At 45.5% G+C, this 19,151-nt stretch overlaps 1 protein-coding gene across 6 annotated transcripts in view; it reads right to left on the bottom strand.

Moving 5' to 3' along the window:
- Nucleotides 1-384: 384 nt before the first annotated feature.
- magi1b (membrane associated guanylate kinase, WW and PDZ domain containing 1b) overlaps nucleotides 385-19,151 on the bottom strand; it is a 96,095-nt gene continuing 77,328 nt past the window's right edge. For 5 of the 6 annotated variants that reach the window (XM_086041838.1, XM_086041840.1, XM_086041839.1 and 2 more), the window contains 9 exons: nucleotides 17,381-17,472; nucleotides 17,016-17,208; nucleotides 15,593-15,970; nucleotides 13,849-14,052; nucleotides 10,690-10,783; nucleotides 9,654-9,741; nucleotides 8,778-8,921; nucleotides 6,469-6,607; nucleotides 385-2,294 (listed from right to left, as the gene is read on the bottom strand). In XM_086041838.1, coding sequence (XP_085897964.1) covers nucleotides 1,084-2,294; nucleotides 6,469-6,607; nucleotides 8,778-8,921; nucleotides 9,654-9,741; nucleotides 10,690-10,783; nucleotides 13,849-14,052; nucleotides 15,593-15,970; nucleotides 17,016-17,208; nucleotides 17,381-17,472 — 2,543 coding nt within the window. In that variant the 3' untranslated portion in view covers nucleotides 385-1,083. The remainder of the gene's footprint in view (nucleotides 2,295-6,468; nucleotides 6,608-8,777; nucleotides 8,922-9,653; nucleotides 9,742-10,689; nucleotides 10,784-13,848; nucleotides 14,053-15,592; nucleotides 15,971-17,015; nucleotides 17,209-17,380; nucleotides 17,473-19,151) is intronic. The other variant, XM_086041842.1, reaches the window with a different exon arrangement.

Raw genomic sequence — 19,151 nt, 5'->3', positions numbered from 1 at the left:
TAACAATTCTGAGCTCAAATTTCCACCAAGTTGATGTGTAATCTTGACAAAAACTACGGACTCATCCGTCTGGCACAAAATTAGCCATATAATGCTAAATACAGAAAAGATAACGCTAGTTGATAAGATGATTTTTTTTTCTCGTTTTTAATTTGATGTGAAAAGTGTCTTTTGAGGTTGCATTTAACAGCCACACAGCAAAATAGTTTCCTTATGAAGTAAAAATAGGACTTCTTTTTTGTTTTTAGCTTGTTTTTGAAGAGTAAAGTGGCTTTGGGTAAGGTTTCTACCTTAATCTGTGTAATGTAGACGTGTTACTTAAAATGCTATTGTGACAGTCCAAAGAAAGGAGAAAAGAAAAGAAAAAAAAAAACATTTTCACCATTTGATGAATATATTATTTTATTTTAACATCACCATCATTATAGTTTTAACTTTTAATTTCATTTCCCCTTCATTCGTTTAAAATGATCAGCTCTGAATGTACACATACTGCAAACTGTCCAAAAATATACAAACAAATGCAGGCTTGTGCTATAGTCTGGTCAAATGTCTATAAAACAGTGACGGGGGGTGGGGGGGGGATAAAGAGTCAGAGAGAGAGAGAGAGAGAGAGAGAGATGAGAGATAGAGACCAGTAAAGACATGCACACCATAGGATCCTTGTGGAAAACTACAGACATTTCCTTTGTTCCCCATTTCATCATGTGCAGCACAAAATGCCTGCTGAGTATCAAATCAAACAAACAAATGGCTGTTAATGGAACTGTTAGGCACATCATTGTTTATATGGTTTTACATTTTATGGAAAAGTCTGGATTATTCTAAACGTAGAATATCAATCCAATTCAAGAGGGAAATGGGGGGGGGGCGATAAATCATACTTTGAAAAAAAAACAAAAAACAACTGAACCACTGGCTTGGTTGTAACTGATCATTGTTACATCAATTTGATCAAATCTGCGTGCAAGTGTTGTGGTCTGCCGTGTGTACACAACTGGTTTTACTTTCAAACATCTTAATGGGCATGGAGACGTCAGGTGAATTATGTGTAGCGGCCGTGATGGGATGGCTGCTGTCCAATCAGATGCTCAGGTCTCTGGGGTTGTCCTTGTAGGTCTTCTTGGGCTCCGGGAGCAGAGGTCGGCTGGAGCGACCGTCATCGCTCTTGAGCGTGCTGTAGTACTCTCTCACCTTAGCCGCCACAAAGTTGTCGTCATCCTCTTCGTCCTCCGAGTCTTCCCTTCGGGGGGGGCTTCTGATCGGGGAGATGTCTCGTCCGAGGCTGCGGGTTCTGTACGGTTCCGGGGTCGATCCTCTGCTGGGGTAACTCCTGTCCCTGTCCGCCCTCTCGGGCGATCGCCCCCTCAGGAGCGAGGTGTACCTGTGGTAAGCCAAGTCGGAGTCGGGCGTGCGCACTCTGGGCAGGGAGGCGTTCCTGTAGGTGTCTCTCGGGTTGCGGGAAATGTCCCTCAGCAGGCTGTCCTCGCCAAAGGCCCGCTCCATGGTGGAAGCCCTCGTCAGGAGGCTGTCGTTGAAGATGGGACGCTCGTCCCCGGCCTGCCTGTTGAGGCGGACCAGGGCGGGGCCTTCGCGCAGGACGCTGTCCTCAAAAGCGAGGCTGGGTTCGGGAGACCTCGACGGCTCCTTGGAGACTGCCTCCGCAGCGGCGGGCTTCTCGTTGCCTCGCTGCCGCGCTCCCTGCGGGGAGCCATATCTGCGGTAGGGGTCGGGGGAGCGGCCGTGGCGTCTGGTGGGGGAGCGGTGGCGGGAGCGATGGGGCGACCTGTAGCGGGGCGGCGAGCGGCGAGGCGAGCGGCGAGGCGAGCGGCGAGGCGAACGGTAAGGAGAGCGGTGGCGGCTGTGGTGAGCCCGGTGTCTTTCGGGCGAGCGGCCGTGGCGGCGTCCACCCTGGCGGCCCTCCATGCCGTTTTCGGCGCTGCGCGAGCGTTTGTACCCCTTGTCGGGAGAGCGGTGGCGGTGCCCGCCCGAATGGTGCCGCTGGCCGTATTTTCCCTTGTCATCATCCTTCGTCTTAAACAGATTGATCTTCCCGGCAGATTTTGTCTTTTTGTGTTTTCCTGTGCTGGTTTTCTTACGAGGAGAGCGATGGCGGTGACGTGAATGGTGCTTGCCGGTGCCCGACGAGTGATGGGTCGTCTCCTTCCTGGTCCGGGATGAGATTTGGGGTTCTGGTTTGTAGCTTTGCTCCGACGGCTCGTTGAAGGGCAGAGAGCTCACTTCCGCAGCGTTTTGTAACCCTGAGGCTGCGCTGCTGTCGTTAGGGGTGCCGTCTGCAACACAGTGCGACATTCAGACCGGGCCGGGACGGTCAAACATGCTTTCAAGCAACAGCTCATGACTTGCTCAACGACGACGACCATGCTGAATGAAAGCCATCGGGGTGCACAGTTGCCAGCGAGCATGGCTACGTTGTTAGATGACACAGCGGCAGATTGAAAGAAAAGAAAAGGAACCGACAGGTTCCAAATCAAAAGGCGGCGGCACGTCTGTGAAGCCGACGTTAACAAGAACAAACCTGCTCCCGGGTCGACTTGGGTTCACCTCAGGAAGCGCACATGGCTGACTGGTAGACATCAGTGCCAGTTTGTTGCTCGTTGATGACCTAGCTTGACTGCACCCATTAGCCATGCTCTGTCATGCACTACCGTGATGCTGAAGACGCTGTTCAAAGCAAGTTAGGATCCGGACACGCAATGATTTCACACAGGCGGAGGATGTAATGATTTTGGGGACAGAAAGGTCGATTTGTTGGACTGCCACCTCAGTCTATACAAACAAAAACATGTTCTCACGAGAATAAGTAGGACGTCCTATAAGATGCAATCACTATATTGTATTCTTGCTCCCGAGTGAGAACTGCGCAAACACAGAACCAGCAGTCAGTGACACACTTAATAAAAGTCCTGCCATAACACACGTCACACGGCTTGACATCATTTTTAGTACAGTGCTTCATCAAAATGGCGAGATCAGCTGTCGGCAACCCGCCGCTCTTTTATCCTTACGTTGCGGCTCCGTGTGGCTTGGGAAAATAAATGATAAGTGTCCGATTGAAGTATACTGTATATTATTTGTCGAAAAAACGTGTATCACGTCTTAATTCATAATTAATTCAAAGTTTTTGGCCACTTTCAAACGCGATCGTAGATCGGCCTACGTATCAGATTTTTTTGCAATGCGACCGCAAATCGGCACATTTTTTATGCGCGGTCATGACGTCATCTTTCACTTCTCCATGAATTGAGATCGAAAAGCCTCGCCTCATCATTACCCCTAAATCCTGCATTTCTACCTCCTACCGAATCGCTCCACTGTCAAAATGCCCCGACACGCCGGACCACATTTACTTCCGCGAATACTGCGTCGTGAGTGGCGTCTCTTTTTCTGCGTATGCGGGTCACATTTTGTTCACACATTTACAATGTGATAAAAAAAATAAAATAAAAAAATCTGTTGGTTTTTTTTTTTGCATTTTTGGGGTATGAGTTCAAAATGTGTTCATTTAATAAATAAAATTGTATTTTCTGAAACATGGATGGATTGCATGGACTTCACAAGCAACATACTATTTTTAAAAGTGTATATATATATATATATATATATATAGGTAAAAATCTTCATTTCAGATGTCAAAAAGTGTTTGCGGCTCCATTGAATTCTTTTCTGTGGAAACCGTGTCGAAATGGCTTTTTGAGTGTTAAAGATTGCCGACCTCTGGGATGGATGAAAATATTTACAAAACAGCATTGAATCAAACTACGCTTGGTCAAAAACATTTCAATCACAGTGTATCTTGAGTGAAACTGGAGTTCCCAAAAGATACAAAATGACTACTGTAGCACAGAAAATAAGTATACAGCACTTATATACAAGTGGCCTCCATAATTATTGGCACCGCTGGTTAAGATGTATTAAAAGCCTTCAAATAAATTCAATGTTTACTGAAAATTGTAGAAATGGTTCAACAGACAAAGCAGAATCAGGCTCCTCCAATGCACATCTCAGTCCCCAGACCTCAACCCCATTGAAAACCTGTGGAGAGGAGAGCGCAGAGGAGAGAACCAAGGTTGCTCGACTTGAGGGATTGTGCAATAAGGATGTTCAAAGATCTCGCTTTCAGTACTCTCCCATTGTGTGAAACAGAGGAGATGATAAGATGCGGTTTCGTTGGCAAAAGGGGGCTGTACAAAGTACTAAAAATTGTTTAACAAAAGAATTGATCCAAAACAATTGTTTCTTAAATGTTTCCCCCCATTCTATAAATGCACTTGAATTAAAGTTTGGATGTTCCCCTTTTTCTTACATTTTTATCCTATATTGCATTTATGACATGCTAAAGAACACATCTTAACCAAGGGTGCCAATAATTATGGAGGGCATACGCGCCAAAATTGGAATCAATATTTTTCTTTCAGCAACCCAAACATCATCAGTCATTGCGCTCACTTCATTTCCACGTCAAATCGGTCACAATTCTCATGAGAACATGTTTCATTTAACCAAAACATATTACTGATGGTCTAGCGTCTCAAGTATGGAGGAAAAAAAAAACTTTTGCATTTGGCATTTTTGCACAGACGTGAACGGCTTTGGGTGCAGCATGACCACAGCGAATAATGCGGCGGCAGTGCTGGCAATACATTGTGGTCGGATGGCAGATGGGGCAAGAGCACAGGCAGGTGATGCCACAGCACACAGACATCAGGATGGGGGAGGGGGGTGGATAGAAAGGGGGGGGGGCATTGGAGCGGAGGACAGTTACAAACCGTGGTTTGATTTTGGAGGACAGAGGCCTCCCCCATCTTGTCATTTCTCAAACATGCAGTGAGATGGGGAGCCACCACCCCTGAAGGAAGACAACAGCCCAGCGCAATACCACACCAAGGAAGATAGAAACAGATAAAAGAGAAAGAGAAGTGGTTTTAGATCACTCAGAAGAAACTTAAAGAAAGGAGGATTTTTGTCTGCATTGATTTTCAATGAAAAAAAAAAAGTTTATTTGACCACCGAGTCATTCAGATTAAAGAGACAGTCCAGGAAGTTGCCCAAACCCTTCAGTGGAAACCGGCATTTACAGAGAAAAGACCCGCAAACAAGTGCACGCATAAGACCACACACGCGCGCACACACAATCGCACAAAGCTACAAGCAAACATTTGGACACACAAGCAGCAAAGACACCACTCCTCTGCAAAAAAAAAAAAAAAAAAAAAAAAAAAAAAAAAGCGACATTCGCACACACCCACCACAACAGCATATGAAGCAGTTTTACATCACTGACAGGAATCAACAAACGATTGTGCCAATGAAAAAAATACAAAATCAAAAGCAAACAAAACAAATACAAGGTCACATGATGCCATCGCTGTGCACGGAAAGACGAGCACATTTGTAGCGCAAATCAAATCACTTGTCAAGACAGGCAAAGGTAGCGAAAGCCAACGAAAACAAAATATTGTACATTGAACAGGACTATCGATCAAAACTGCTCAAACAGTTACAAAAAAAAAAAAAAAAAAACTTCCATAAATATTATGGAAAATAGACAGAAGGAAAAAAAGATCCAATTTACACTGTTGACAGGTTCATGCAGAAATAGACTTTGCTCCGTTTATATGTGGTTTTGCTTTTTTGGCTCTGTACACAGAACAAAAATACTTGTAAAAATGCCTCTATTTGTTCATCTCTGTACAAAACTCTACCGTGGGAGCAACTTACTTTTGAATGTGGATGGGTGGAGTTCCAATTGTCACAGCGTTCAATGATATTTAACAGTGGGTGCAAAAAGATGGAATGAGTGAGTCATGTCAAGCACGTCATGTGAGCTTCTCTCTTGAGCCTTGCACTTAGAATCCTTAGTTCAGTAGCTTACATTCACCTTCAATAAATATCATAAATATTTGGTGACACGTCCTGACAAAAGCTGTGTTCGAAAGTAACCCCCATTGTAATATGGGATACATTGGTCAAGTTTTTTCTTTTTTTTTTTTTTTGTCTTTTCTTCCTCTTCAAGCTCATTTAAGGTGTGATGAGGAGCCATCACAAGGAACACGCATCTTTCACTCTTAAGCTCATCGAAACCTTGTAAACAGTTTGTCCGGTCACCGAGCCACCACCGTCCCGTAGAGTCCCAGCGGAGAGATTCTGCTTGAAGGTGAAAAGTGACAGTGGGATGACATGGAAAGTGGGTGACAGCAGGACGGGCGCCAGCAGCCCAAAAAAATCCCAAAGCGCAAGCGTGACCTCCACCAGAAAGACACCAGACAACACCAACCCTGCCCCTCCCTGGGGGGACGGGGGGGGGGTTGTCCCAAGAGGTGGACGAAGGTTCCCAGGGAGGTGGATGGAGTTCTCTTCCCCTCAACCCACCACCGTCCGCCGGCCGTCCCCCGGCTCAGGGTGTGAAGATGGGGGAAAATGGAATGTTTTCATAGATTGACCCACCATATTCGGGCACCGAGCCATCGCCCCTCTTGAGCACCAGATGGACACGTCGGCCCCCGCTCTTAATGAGCTCGATGGCTCGCAAGTGCTTCATGCCCTTGGTGCTCTCGCCGTTGATTTCCAAGATTTCGTCGCCGACCTGGGGGAAGCGCAAAAAGAGGATCCGGTGAGAAGGCGAGCGAGTGGGAGGCAGGGGGGAAAGGTGATGCGGTGTGACAAGCAGACGAGGGGTGAATCCGAGGGAGGGGAGGCGGCGCGAGAATAACGTGGAGAGCAGCAATGGACGCACGAGAAAAAGGCCGACAGATACCAAGCTCAGAAGAGACGTGGTGACCGAGGGAAAGAGGAGAAGCTGCGAAAACAGTGAGGTTCCACATCCAGTCCTCTAAAACGCGTTTTGATTTTCTCTCGCGAAAACAACAGTTTGTCACCAAAGATGCAAATGCGATGCAGGGAGAGGAGCGTGTGAAAGAGCAGGGGTCATAAAAACACAAGATAACACTTTCTTCCCGATAACTTCCTTCCTATGCCCTTATCTGAGAAAGCTAAAAGGGACGAGGGAATTCCTCGGAGGGACAATATGGAGGCTGAGGATATTTCCGCGCCTCACCATGAATATTTACATTGAGCGGGTGCACAAACATGACACTTATTAAGGAATGCAAAGTAATCATTACATCGGATGTCAAAAATCCAACAAGCACTTTCACAATTGCAGCTAGTGCAGTCAATCAAATAAAAGGTTGCACATACTGCTTTCAAGGCAACAGCCAGCTACAGATTATGCCAGTTCATATTTTTTTCAAGAATATGTTCCCAGCAGGCCCACTAGTTGAAACACGGCATTCTGATAAATATTGCGTTTGTGGAATAAGTGTTAATCCACTCGTTTTTAGCCATCTCTGGGGGCGGCCATTTTGTCTTCTGTCGACTGAAAATGACCTCACGACTGCTCACAATGACCAATCACGGCTAACCTGTTTTCTGAATCTGAGCCGTGATTGGTCGAGAGAAGACAAAATGACCGCCTCCAGAGATGGCCAAAAACAAGTGCATTTTGCTGCTTTAACTTACATTCCACAAACGCAAAATTAATCAGAATGGCGTGTTTTAACTAGTGGGCCTGCTGGGAACATATTCTTAAAAAAAAATGTTTGGGTTAACTTCCACTTCAAGCAGCAAAATCCAACCATTTTTAGCCACCATCGGGGGCGGCCATTTTGTCACTTCTGTCGGCTGAAAATGACATCACAGTCGCTCAGGGCTCAGGTAACGACCAATGACGGCTCATCTTCAGAAAACAGGTGAGCCGTGAGCAATTGTGATGTCACTTTCAGTCGACAGAAAGTGACAAAATGGCCGCCACCTGAGATGGACAAAAACTGGTGGATTTTACTACTCGACTCATATTCCACAAACTTGTTTACACTAGTGGGGCTGCATAGAACATAATATTGTAAAAAAAAAAATGTTTTGGGTTTGACTTCCTGTTTAAGACCAGTAATTAATTAAATTTATGTACGCATGTAGTTTGAGCCACGACAGGCTGTTGGCCCCACGTTCAGTGGAGCCGACCGAGTTTGCGGTAATTGGTGGCGCCGTTATGCACAATCAATTATATTGACAATTAATTGCATTCACATGGGTGTAAAATCGATGATCTCTGCAACCTCTTGATGACCAACATCAATTCATTAAACGCTGGTGAACAGGACTCCAGTTAGAAGTAATTCCATAATAGCACGGAAATACTAGTCTCTTCAGACACTTCATTAGTTACACTAACGCATTTCAATTATATCCAACACTAATATTTGGTAAAGTTATAAAAAGAGACCTATTGAACCCTGAGAGGGACAAACGTATAACAAATAGCTCTCAGTACGATGCACGGATGAAGAATTGGTTGGTTATTAGATTTGGCAGGTTTTGTGTGGTGGCTGATAATAAAACAACGCAATAAGACAAGAAGGTCAGTAGATGACCTGCTTCGTATATTTGGGGCTCTGTAAATTGTCCAGAAGACGCAGTTTAATAATGCTCACTATGAAATTCATATAGACCCGAAGTACTGAATTGCCAATTGTAAATCACATGTGGAAAACGACGAGATGAAAGTGGTGCCTTCAGGCACTTTCACTTTGGATTATAAATGCGAATGCGTGCAGCGAGACATTCGGAGTGATAATACCAACGCGATATTCAACCTGTCATCGGATTTCTTCTTACAATGCTAAAAAATATAGTCTGACATATCTTTGCAAACAACACATGGCTTGGATTATTGGTGCTTTGTATGACGTCCATACCCTCATTTTCCCATTGCGGACGGCTGCTCCATCTTCAGCTAGTCTCAGTACGTAAAGGTCCATGTTGTATTCCCTGCCTCCCCGCAGACTGAAGCCAAAGCCTTTGCTATCTCTCTCCAGGTCTGCCGAGTAAAACTCTGAATCCTAATGGAGGCACACCAACCAAACACGCAGACACAAGAAAGGGGAGAAACCAAAAGTTGCATCAAGGTCACTTTTGTGCATCAGGTACGAAGGCGTGCGTTTTTGCTTTCAGGCCGGCTTCAATTTCAGCTGCACGGAACAAAGGCCACCCTCCGTCAAGTCACACCTGTATGGAGGGATGCTACATGCGTGTGTACATGCATACATCAGGTGTGAGAATTCTGAATAATTGATGCGCTGAGCTCAAGGCGTAGAACCGGAGTGGTGTCGCAGTGCCTCGCAAGGACAGTCAGACAGCTCCTCTCGTCCTCGCGCCCGCCTAATCTTCTCTGCTGAGCGATCAATGCTATCTGGGGGAGCCATCTCCACATAGCGCCACATTAATTCAGCAGGGGACATGGCAGACTGAGGGGTTACTTTGAAAGCATTCAGCATTTTCTCCGTGCAAAAAAAAATAAAATAAAAAAACAAATCTGATAATGCCGGCAGGAGAAATACACGAGTAAATAAAAATACACCTTGTTTGTCCTTGGTTTGGGAAGTTAGAGGGATTAATCGATGCACTGAGGGTTAGAGGACAAATGAGTTGTGCGGCTGCTAAGAATTCTGCGGACATGCACAGTGATGCCTTGATTGGCAATGTTGGCAGGAATGTTTGGCAATGTTGGCAGGAATGTGATGCTCTTGGATGGATGGAAGTTTGACGGGTATTCAGGTGGTTTTATTTCTTACCTGGGCGGAGACTTGCGTTGGAAGCTGCGGGGGAGGCGCTTGAGGGGCTTTAAAGTCGAATGACTCCTGTTTTGGTTTGGTGTTGTTTCTGAAACAGAAATATTGCAGGCATGTTTTGAACAGTTTCTGTGCGCTTTGTTTTGACGCTAAACGCTAACCAGTCACTTGATTAGGCACGCACCAGTGTTGTTTTCGTCACGGATGCCAAAATGATTTCGTGACGCCTCTTTTTTTCATGACGATAACGTGACGTGATGAGCTACACGGCTCTGCGGTGACTAAAACGTGTACGTTTTTGCTAGCAACACTGGATGAAAAATGTTAGCGTGTCGTTTGTCAGACGTTCAAAGGACACGCCCACCACGCCGATGTTCATTCAGAGTTCACATATCTTCGCCGTATAATGTTATTCGACAATCAGCTGGTGCCGAATTTCATAGTAAGCTTAAAATTAGTATACAAAAACCCTGCCGCAAACAGACTGCTAGCTAGCTTCTGACTAAAGTTAGCTTGGTTTTCATTTTGATTTCACTAGCTTATGTGTGTGTTGCTGTCGTGTGAAGAACATGCAGGAATTTTCGGCGGGGCAACGAGTTTGTCGTAGTGACCCATGTCTGAGACATGGAAGAAATTTGAGCATTTTAGACCTCTTGCTGCTCCCCAATGGACAACACACTTTCTCTGGAATGTTAGCCACATGCTAAAAATGTGGGCGTTCAAACGAACAACAGTACTGATGTATTATAATGGTGGCCATTGCTTGAGAAAGAAAGATCAGAAAGCTTAAGCACAGGGTGGGCGCCAGTCATGTTTCAGAAGCAATTAAAACATTTTGTTTTACTTGTGTGATAGGCCATTGTTTTCTTACGTGATTGTATTTTGTCAAAATGATGTCGCAGTTGATATATGTGCATTTGTCAAAACGCTAATAATTTTTCATTTCATAATTCATTATGAATTTTTTAAAAACTTGAAAAAAATATATATATTTTTTGCATGAAAATTCTTGATTGAGACAGCCAAAGTTCACATTTACCTGGCCTCTGGTGCCGCCTGTTGCTGGGCTGTGTGAGTGGTGGTTATAGTGGCAATCTTCTCCGCATTGGTCAATAAAGACGCATTTGATGACTCTGAAAGTGACAGAAGAGGACAATTTGTAGGAGGAAGCGGCAATGTGTTGATGAATAAATAAATAAATATATTTTTGTATGTATTTTTTTTTTCCAGCATGTGTTCATTTATTCCGTCAAACTGTCAGTCAAACAGCATTTCATCTGCAAGAGGCACACGCCTCACACTCAAACCCTCTCTGGCAAGCTGTGATTGATCAAACAACAAACATGCACTAGTAGCCCGAGGAGACATTGGAGCTCTTGCATATTCTGCCTGTTACCGTTGCACGGCTTCAATCATAGTATGTTATCAGTGAACTCGAAAAACAGGGCACTGCATCATTATTCTTGCTACAAGAACAATGTAATCTTAATCAGGTGTCTACAGGTGCTCTGTGATTGGAATTCTTCTCTGCTCTCCACTCCCTGTTCCTCTCATTTCTTTTTTCCGCTTCAGTATTCATCTCCACTTCACAACCAGTTGGCTGAACTTGTCCCCGCAGCCAAAACGTATAAGGGAAGAGAAACAATGGCTGTGTTTGGTGCCGAGCAGGAAATTCTTGCTGAAACCGCCCAATGTACCATTTTCTGGCATATGCAGCAAAATCAGCTACACGCTCATAAAATGTCCGTTTGTCTATGTAAAGCTTATTCCATCTGCTGGCGCCGACCCCACCTTCTGCTCTGACGCCTCTCTCCATTCAGCTTTCCCCCAGCCGCCCAGCTGCTTTCTGTCCGCAAATTAATTGAATAAGCTCTCGACGCCATCTTTTCCACTCTTGTCTGACTACATTGCATACTCCGCAGCACGTTTGTGAAGCTGCCTCTTTCAGATGTCCTCCACCTTGGGAGCGGGGATTGAGTATAAGAAAAATGGGGGAAGAAAAAGAGGAACATGAGCAAAGAGGGAGGCGGGGAGTGGAGAAGGTGTGTAACACAATATAACCTGTTGTTCTTACAAGCATCTTAGTTTTTACAGAAAGAAACAATATGATTGTATCAGAAGATGCACGCTGGAAAGCAAAACTGTGCTTGGTCTACACGGCAAGTCTTAGCTGCAGAGACTTTTACGGTGGTCACTGCCCGAGAGAAGACGGTCCAAGCCGGAGAGTCATAAGTCAGTGTCAGTGAAAACTATCCCAACTTCGCTTATCTCAGTGGAGTCTCTTTGCTCTGCGATTTATTCACGTCAGAAAGTTAAGCGAACTGAACAACAACAACAACCAAAAAAAAAAAAAAAAAAAAGTCCTGTTCAGCCATGTGGAGACACAGACAGAGAATTTAGACACAAAAGCTACAATCTTCCCCCGACCCTCTTTATGTCTCTGTGTCAGTCTCGAAGAATGCCAACTTTTCAACAAAGCACGCAGCTATTTCCCTCACGTTTGGCTCCCACTTGTTTGTCTCCTTGGCAGAGCAATTTTGGCTCACTGTTCTCATCAGCCCATCAGCCGGCCCAAAAAACGTCACCCATTAGAAATGAGCTGGAAGTGAGTGGCGAGTAGACAAATCGCTCCAATTTCTACCAGGGCACAGATTGACAGGGACTATTGGCTTCGTTGCGCACACAAACACACTTAGACAATATTTGTATAGCATGCCAGATTCATCTGTCAGTGCAAAGTGAAAAGAGCAACACAAACAAAATGCACCAAAGTCATGATGGAAGAGAAATTCAGGAACTATTTTTTTTTTTTTTCAAACAAGGTGTTTAGATGAAGGTCATGTCCTTCACATCCATTAGGATCATCACATCAACAAGTATGGCCAAGAGTAAACCACACAGTGCTACACAGATGATTCTCTTCTAAAAGACAGAAGAGGAGAAGTATCCTGCCTGTGACTGCTGTTGTTTAATTCACTTTTAATGAAGGTATGATAAAACTGTTGCTATGGCAGCATCATGCAGTTGACTATTGCGTCCATGGCACAGACGCTAACACCAGTATTTCCAGAAATGAACCTGCCCATAATATCTCAGACTAAATGCATGTAATACTTATATCCAATATATGAGTATCTTCTATATTCGTGAAAATTAAAATAATATATAAATAATATATCAATAAATAATAAGAATGAAAATAACGCGGCTGTGTTTGCTATCATTCACTCATTCGCTTTGAACTTGTTGCTGCATTTCAGAGTTGTACGTTGGTACGTGTTCCAGGAATGCGCATCGATCCACGCATTCCCGTCGATAAACACGCTTGCGCGCCTTCGCATTTATAATCCAAATTGTAAGCGTGCAAAAGCGAAAAAAAAAAAAAAACACAGCCCCTGTTGTTTGTTGTAATGTCGGATGGAAATACCAACGTAGCTCTCCTTATAAGCGTTCCTCGAAGCAGGCGTTCATTGTTATTATTCGTTGCTTTGGCAGGGTGCGCTTGCATATGCTTGGTCCGTGCCAGTCTCCCCTCCTACATATCATTTACGATAGAGACGCCGACATCTCCACAAAAGAGTGAGAAATTGTCTATGCCAGCACTATTGTGAATGCCAATATCCGGATTAGCCATATTAGGGGTGAACAAGCACAGTATTCTGATTGAGTTACTTTCATTGGATTTATTCCATACAGAATAAAGACACACGCTCTTTCCAAGTGCCGGGAGAGCGGTGTGCACATCCCACTGGTGACGGCATATCCGCAATGGAAGTGGAAAAAGTCCATTCTCTGTTTTTTTTTCCCCGGCCGACCTTAGAATTCAACAAGTCACGCCCCTTCGGTGGCTGCGCAAATTCCCACGTGAGGCACGGTGGTTTGTCCCAAGTCCGAACAGGAGACATGTCGCTTCGATGAAAACAATCCAGGCATGTGAAAAATGAGAATTTGGCCCTTTCGTATGATAGCTTCCGCTGCTTCCCTTATCCGACCACGCATTGCTGACTTCTGTCCGAGATGCAGTGCGGAATACACTGAGGGCGGCATAATTGGGATAACCGATACACACTTCGCGACACATTCAAACAGCCGTACGAGACGGTGACAATATTGTGGCTAGAAGTCAAATCCTGATTTAAGATGGACCCCTTGCAAGAGTCTGCCCGCCTGAAAATGCTGAACAGCTGTTTCTACTCACCGTCTCCAGGAATGATGCGTAGTGTAACAGTGTTGCCGGCCTCCTTGATGAGGTTGACAATGTCCGAGTGGGACTTGTTGGTGATGGAGCACGAGTTGACTGCCAGGATGCGATCTCCCACCTTCAGCTTGCCGCAGCGGTCTGCGGGGCTTCCCTCAATGATCCGCCCTATTTTGTGAGGCATGGCCACACATGCATTGCCAGCTATGGTCACCAATGACACGATGTGATGCACATATCAAGAGTGTATGCATGGATTGTTGTGGTGGAATTTGGTGTGTGTGTGTGTGTGTGGGGGCGGGGGTGTAGGGGGAAGAAGATAGGTGGGAAACAGGGAAGGGAGCAGAGAATCAGAAGTTTGAGCGTTAATTCACCGGCAGCCAAGAGTAAAGCCAAAGACACAAGAGGAGCTGATCAGAAAACTAGCAAAGCAGAATGCGATTGGCAAAGACGGGAAAATGTTTGTGCGCTGCAAATCAATCTGTCCTATTTTACGGTTTCCCCAATCGCCTTTGAAAAGAATCACAATACAAAAATCACCTCTCCTTTTTATGTGTCCTTGCACCTCAATTGTAAAATGGAATTTTTTCATGAGCGTCTCTCTGCGGTGAAAATCTGATTGTGGAAAAAAAAAAAAAAAGCGCGCTTTGACGTCTGCATCGCAGAGAGTCTCACCTGCGCGACGCAGGAGATGATAAACATACATCTGAGCTGAAATCTTCCCAACCGCCCAAAGGGCTCCCTGTCTCGCTTTTGTCACCGAGGTCTGACAGCTGTCACTGCGTAGCGCACCAACTCTATCTCCATCTTGCTTTTCATCAATTGCCTCTCCAACCACCATCTACATTTTTAGCCTGCTAAACGCTATGAAAAAAACAAAAAAAACAAAAAAAACCCCAACTCGGGCTGCAAAATATCACGTTGCTTCAACATAGAACGACGCTGTATGTAAAGTCAGAAAAGTTGGCTGATACCAGCGGCAGCCATTTACTGTGACGGCAGTGTTGCAGCCAAGTTTGCTCCCGTTAGATTTGACGTCTTTTAAAATGAGAGAAGGCTTTTCGACTGGCCAGTGAAAGGGAGCTTTGCAGCTTTGTGAGCCAAATGTGGAGAGCTGTGCAGTTTTTCCACTACACCCACACAGAGAGAAGGCAAGCACGGAGAGCAGTAAAATATCTAAGTGGTGTAGATAGGAAATCACGACAATAGGGCCAAGAGTGTGTTGCATAAAAAAAGGCACAACTAGCTTACAACAAAAGCGAAGTATGGTTCAAATGAAATCCGCCTGCACTATAGCTAGCAACAAGTCAAAGCTTGCGGAGCCAATCATTTATTTTGCTGACAGGAGTAACCCAGATCCCGATAAGTGGAGGAGAATGGATGGACACTACTTCTCATTGTGTTGTCATTGTCGCATAGTGGCGGCCTGTTAGCAGGAGCTATTTAAGTTGGGCTGAATAATACAAGTGTCTTATGTAAGGCCCACTTCACTTGCGATCAATTATGAAGGCCGGGTGTGAATAGATCAGCAGCTGCAAGCAAGGAAAAGGTTTACAAGTTTGACTCATACTGGACTGAATCACAAAGCGCCATGTTTGCATTTCTCTTGCGAGAACATCGCACCGTGGCGTTTTATGGATGACAACCGCTCATAAAGATAATAGAAAGACAAAAGACCCCGAGTGATAAAGATTAGTGTGTTTCATATTTCATCGATTTTTTTTTTTTTTTTTAAATCACTTACCAAAGGTGGTGCCAGCCTCGGGACGCGACACAGACGACACAATGACGAATCCGAAGCCCTCGTTCTCACCGCGGCGGATCTCCACATCGTAAGGCTGCAGGGCCGAGGCGGGCACGCTGGCGTTGACGTTGGGAGGCTGCGACGAGGTGGTGGCAGCTGCTGCGGCGGCGACCACAGCATTAGCACTACCCCCAGCCCCTCCGCCACCTCCCCCGCTGCCAATGCCAGAGGTGGAGCCGCTGCCGGAACTGACGGTGTTGAGGGAATTCTGGCTGCCCTGCGGAGTGCGCTTCCCGATCTCCTCCGTCAGGCTGGGTGCCTGGGTGCTGCTGTGGTGGGATGAAGCGGGCGATGGGGGCACGTCTCCTTCGGCTTTAACTACGGATGATGGAAGAGGAAAGATGGGGGTGTAAGACGCTGAGGAATATGAATTAGGCAACAAAATCCACCCATTTTTAGCCATCTTTGGGGGCGGCCATTTTGACACTTCTGTCGACTGAAAATGACATCACAGACCCTCAGGGCTCAGATAACGACCAATCAAGGCTCAGCTTCGGAAAAAAGCCGAGCCGTGATTGGTCGGTCATTTTCAGTCGACAGAGGTGACAAAGTGGTCGCCCGCTCGGAAACGGGCGGATTTTGCTGCTTAACTCATATTTCATATGAATCATATTTCCTTGTTTCAACTAGTGGGCCTGCATAGAACATATTCTTGAGAAGAATATGTTTGGGTTGACTTCCTGTTTAAGAGTACAACTGATGTATAACAAGGTAAGCACAACATTTACTGTATCGTAAAAACAACAGAGTGCTACACCATGTGCAGAATATCAAGAAAAAAAACTTCACACGGGGCCATCCCCATCCTAACACAACTCATATTTCCCAAAAGTTGGCCTTTCCAACAATCTCTCAACTGATCTGTTTTGACCAGAAAAAAGACGAGTGGCCGCCTGATCTATCGGGACATTTCATTCGCCATTTCATTTCCTGCAGCGCTACGAAAGGAGGGCGTTCTCATATTCTTGATGCGCCAAGGCAGATGGCGAGCAGCGGCCGTTGTCATCGGGCCGAAGGTTGACCGACCACTCCATCATGTTTATCGGCCTTTTCTTTATCAATGTGCCGAGGAGCGGAGCCTGACACACATCTGGCCACTGGCAAAGAAAAGAGATGCGCGCTGCTTCCACTGTTCTTGATGGAACAGCAATGCTAACCCGGCGTCCCAAAGGGGCTTTTTTTCGGCTGAACGCAGCTGTACGATAATTGAGAGAATGTACATTGAATTTGTTAGAGAAGATGCACTCTTCCGCTTGGTTGGAGAGAAGGCGGTAACATTTCCCGACTACGCCATCATTTTTAATTATAGAAGAGGGCGTATATATTAACAAGTGCACCTAACAGATTTGCTCTGGACTCGTACCGGCGTAACTGGTTTTGCGTCGCACGGTGAGGTTGACGTGGCCCTGCTTGGCCGCCTGCTGCATCAGCTGCACCACCAGTTGGTGCGACTTGCCCACCACGGCTGTGCCGTCCACACATATGAGCTCATCGCCGGACCTCAGGCGTCCGTCCTCGTCGGCCGCGCCATACTTCACGATGTGGCCAATGTATATCTAAATAAGACAAACGCATGCTTAGGAAGACATACAGAAGCTCAAAGACTAATGGGTGTGCTGCTCGGATGTTATTATTTAGCAATGCTATCTTCCAATTTATTCATAAATACAAGAGGAAATGAAAAACAAAAAAACAAAATTCCACTGCTAACAAAAGCGGGACACTTACCGGCTCTCCTTCCTCGTTCCCTCCAAGAATTCTGAAACCAAACCCTGTGTCTTTCCTCCAGAGGAAAATATCCTGCTCCTGGAAGTCTGGAACTGTAAGGATCAACACATCTTTATCAGCAATCTAGCGCAACACATAATTCTCAAAGTCAGCCAAGAGACGGATTTGACACTCATGCCTTCACCAACTTAATACAACTCCAATATGAATCTCGGGAGGGAGGATTTTTCATCATCATAGTAATGAATGCCGATATTGAGATGGCCGTAAGGTAAGCGGTGTTCACGGTGCGGGAAAACCAACCGCGCAAATAAACACCGTGGCAGCTCTGAACGTCGTCAAAAAGAAATAACTTAGCACAAACAAATTGCCTGGATGCTTTGGCAGGAGAACAAATATGCAGGCCATCAAAAACACGGCGATCTATTTTGGATTGAGTGCAGTGGTATTGAGCAAGCTAAGCAGAGAAGGGGGGAAAAAAAACAAACACCTTGATTGTTTTGTCTCAAATACAATACCAACCAGCATATTTTCATTATTCTTTACGAGGCATCTCGCAATACCAGCATTTTTAATGGGCAAAATTCTGAATGATGGAATATTCATAATTCAGCACAGGGCCCCAGTTTGGCAGGGGTCATGGGCCACACCCATCAATAAGAAAATATGTTTGCAGTATTGTGTGTGTGTGTGTGTGTGAGAGACTACTCCAAAGACGCTTACAAAGACAATAGAAGGAATTGCAATGCAGCAACTGACAGCTCATTGTTAATTTAGAGGGGGGGGGAAAAAAGTGAGAGCCTCAGGGTGTGTACGTCTTTGTGCAGAGTCATCTCGGCATTAACGGTCGTCAAATTTAAAATGGTTAAAAGTTTGCGCACTTGAATTTGGACGGTTGCGGCTTGTGCAGATCTTTGAGCAAACTGGCAAGGAGATTTCCTTGCCAAGGTCACCAAAGCCACTAAGCGACATTAGGGCGACAGATTGCGCAAGCCGTCTGCTTGCAATCCTTTCGACGACAGCCAAAATCCCGGCGGAGTGCAGCTATCGCTTTCAATCTATCACCGCGGAACAGTGGAGGAGAGGCAGATTCAAAGGGCTAACTGTCACAATCTGCACCTGTAATTGGGCAGGGTCAACTCTGCTCTTGTCCATTATCAGCCCAATAAATGAGCCACAACACGGGCGGCTCGGACCATATTCCATTTCACGGTGACATTTGCAGCTAACGGCTCACGTACGGAGTGCCAAAACAACTTCATGCACTTTGCAAACCGAAAACACTGGTCTTAGAATCGAAGAAATAAAATCCTTTCGAGAGAGCAAGTAAAAATAGATGTTGAAATAATTGCGCAAGGGTGCACACTCGCTTATAATTGGCGATTGTGGCTGTGTCTACAATTAACCAACGGCATTCAAACTCATGTTAAACCGGAGTCGGGGCACATTTGCCACCATCGAAGGTGCTACGGCGTACTGGACAGTATATATTTTTGAAACCTAGTAAGACGATATAATTCTGGCGTACAGAAATGTATTTGCGCCTGACGGGGTGCACACTGGAGGATTTCCAGGCACCAAAGCTCAATGCAGCGTGAGGAAACGGGAGGATTTTTGCCCTGCTGCGCCAGCCAGGTCATCTTCTATACGCAACCTGTCTTTCTCTGGCGGCTCTGCTGTCACCACATTCCTATTGCCATCCTTTTTACGTTTCTTCCTGGTTTACCCCGTAGTTTATTGTAGCTATAATTGCATCCTTGTCTCCGATTGC

The sequence above is a fragment of the Filicampus tigris genome, chromosome 9 (assembly GCF_054856515.1).
Source record: "Filicampus tigris isolate MCC_2025a chromosome 9, RoL_Ftig_1.0, whole genome shotgun sequence".
Lineage (NCBI taxonomy): Eukaryota > Metazoa > Chordata > Actinopteri > Syngnathiformes > Syngnathidae > Filicampus > Filicampus tigris.
Note: the sequence above shows the minus strand (reverse complement) of the source record. Positions and strands in the feature narration are given on the sequence as shown.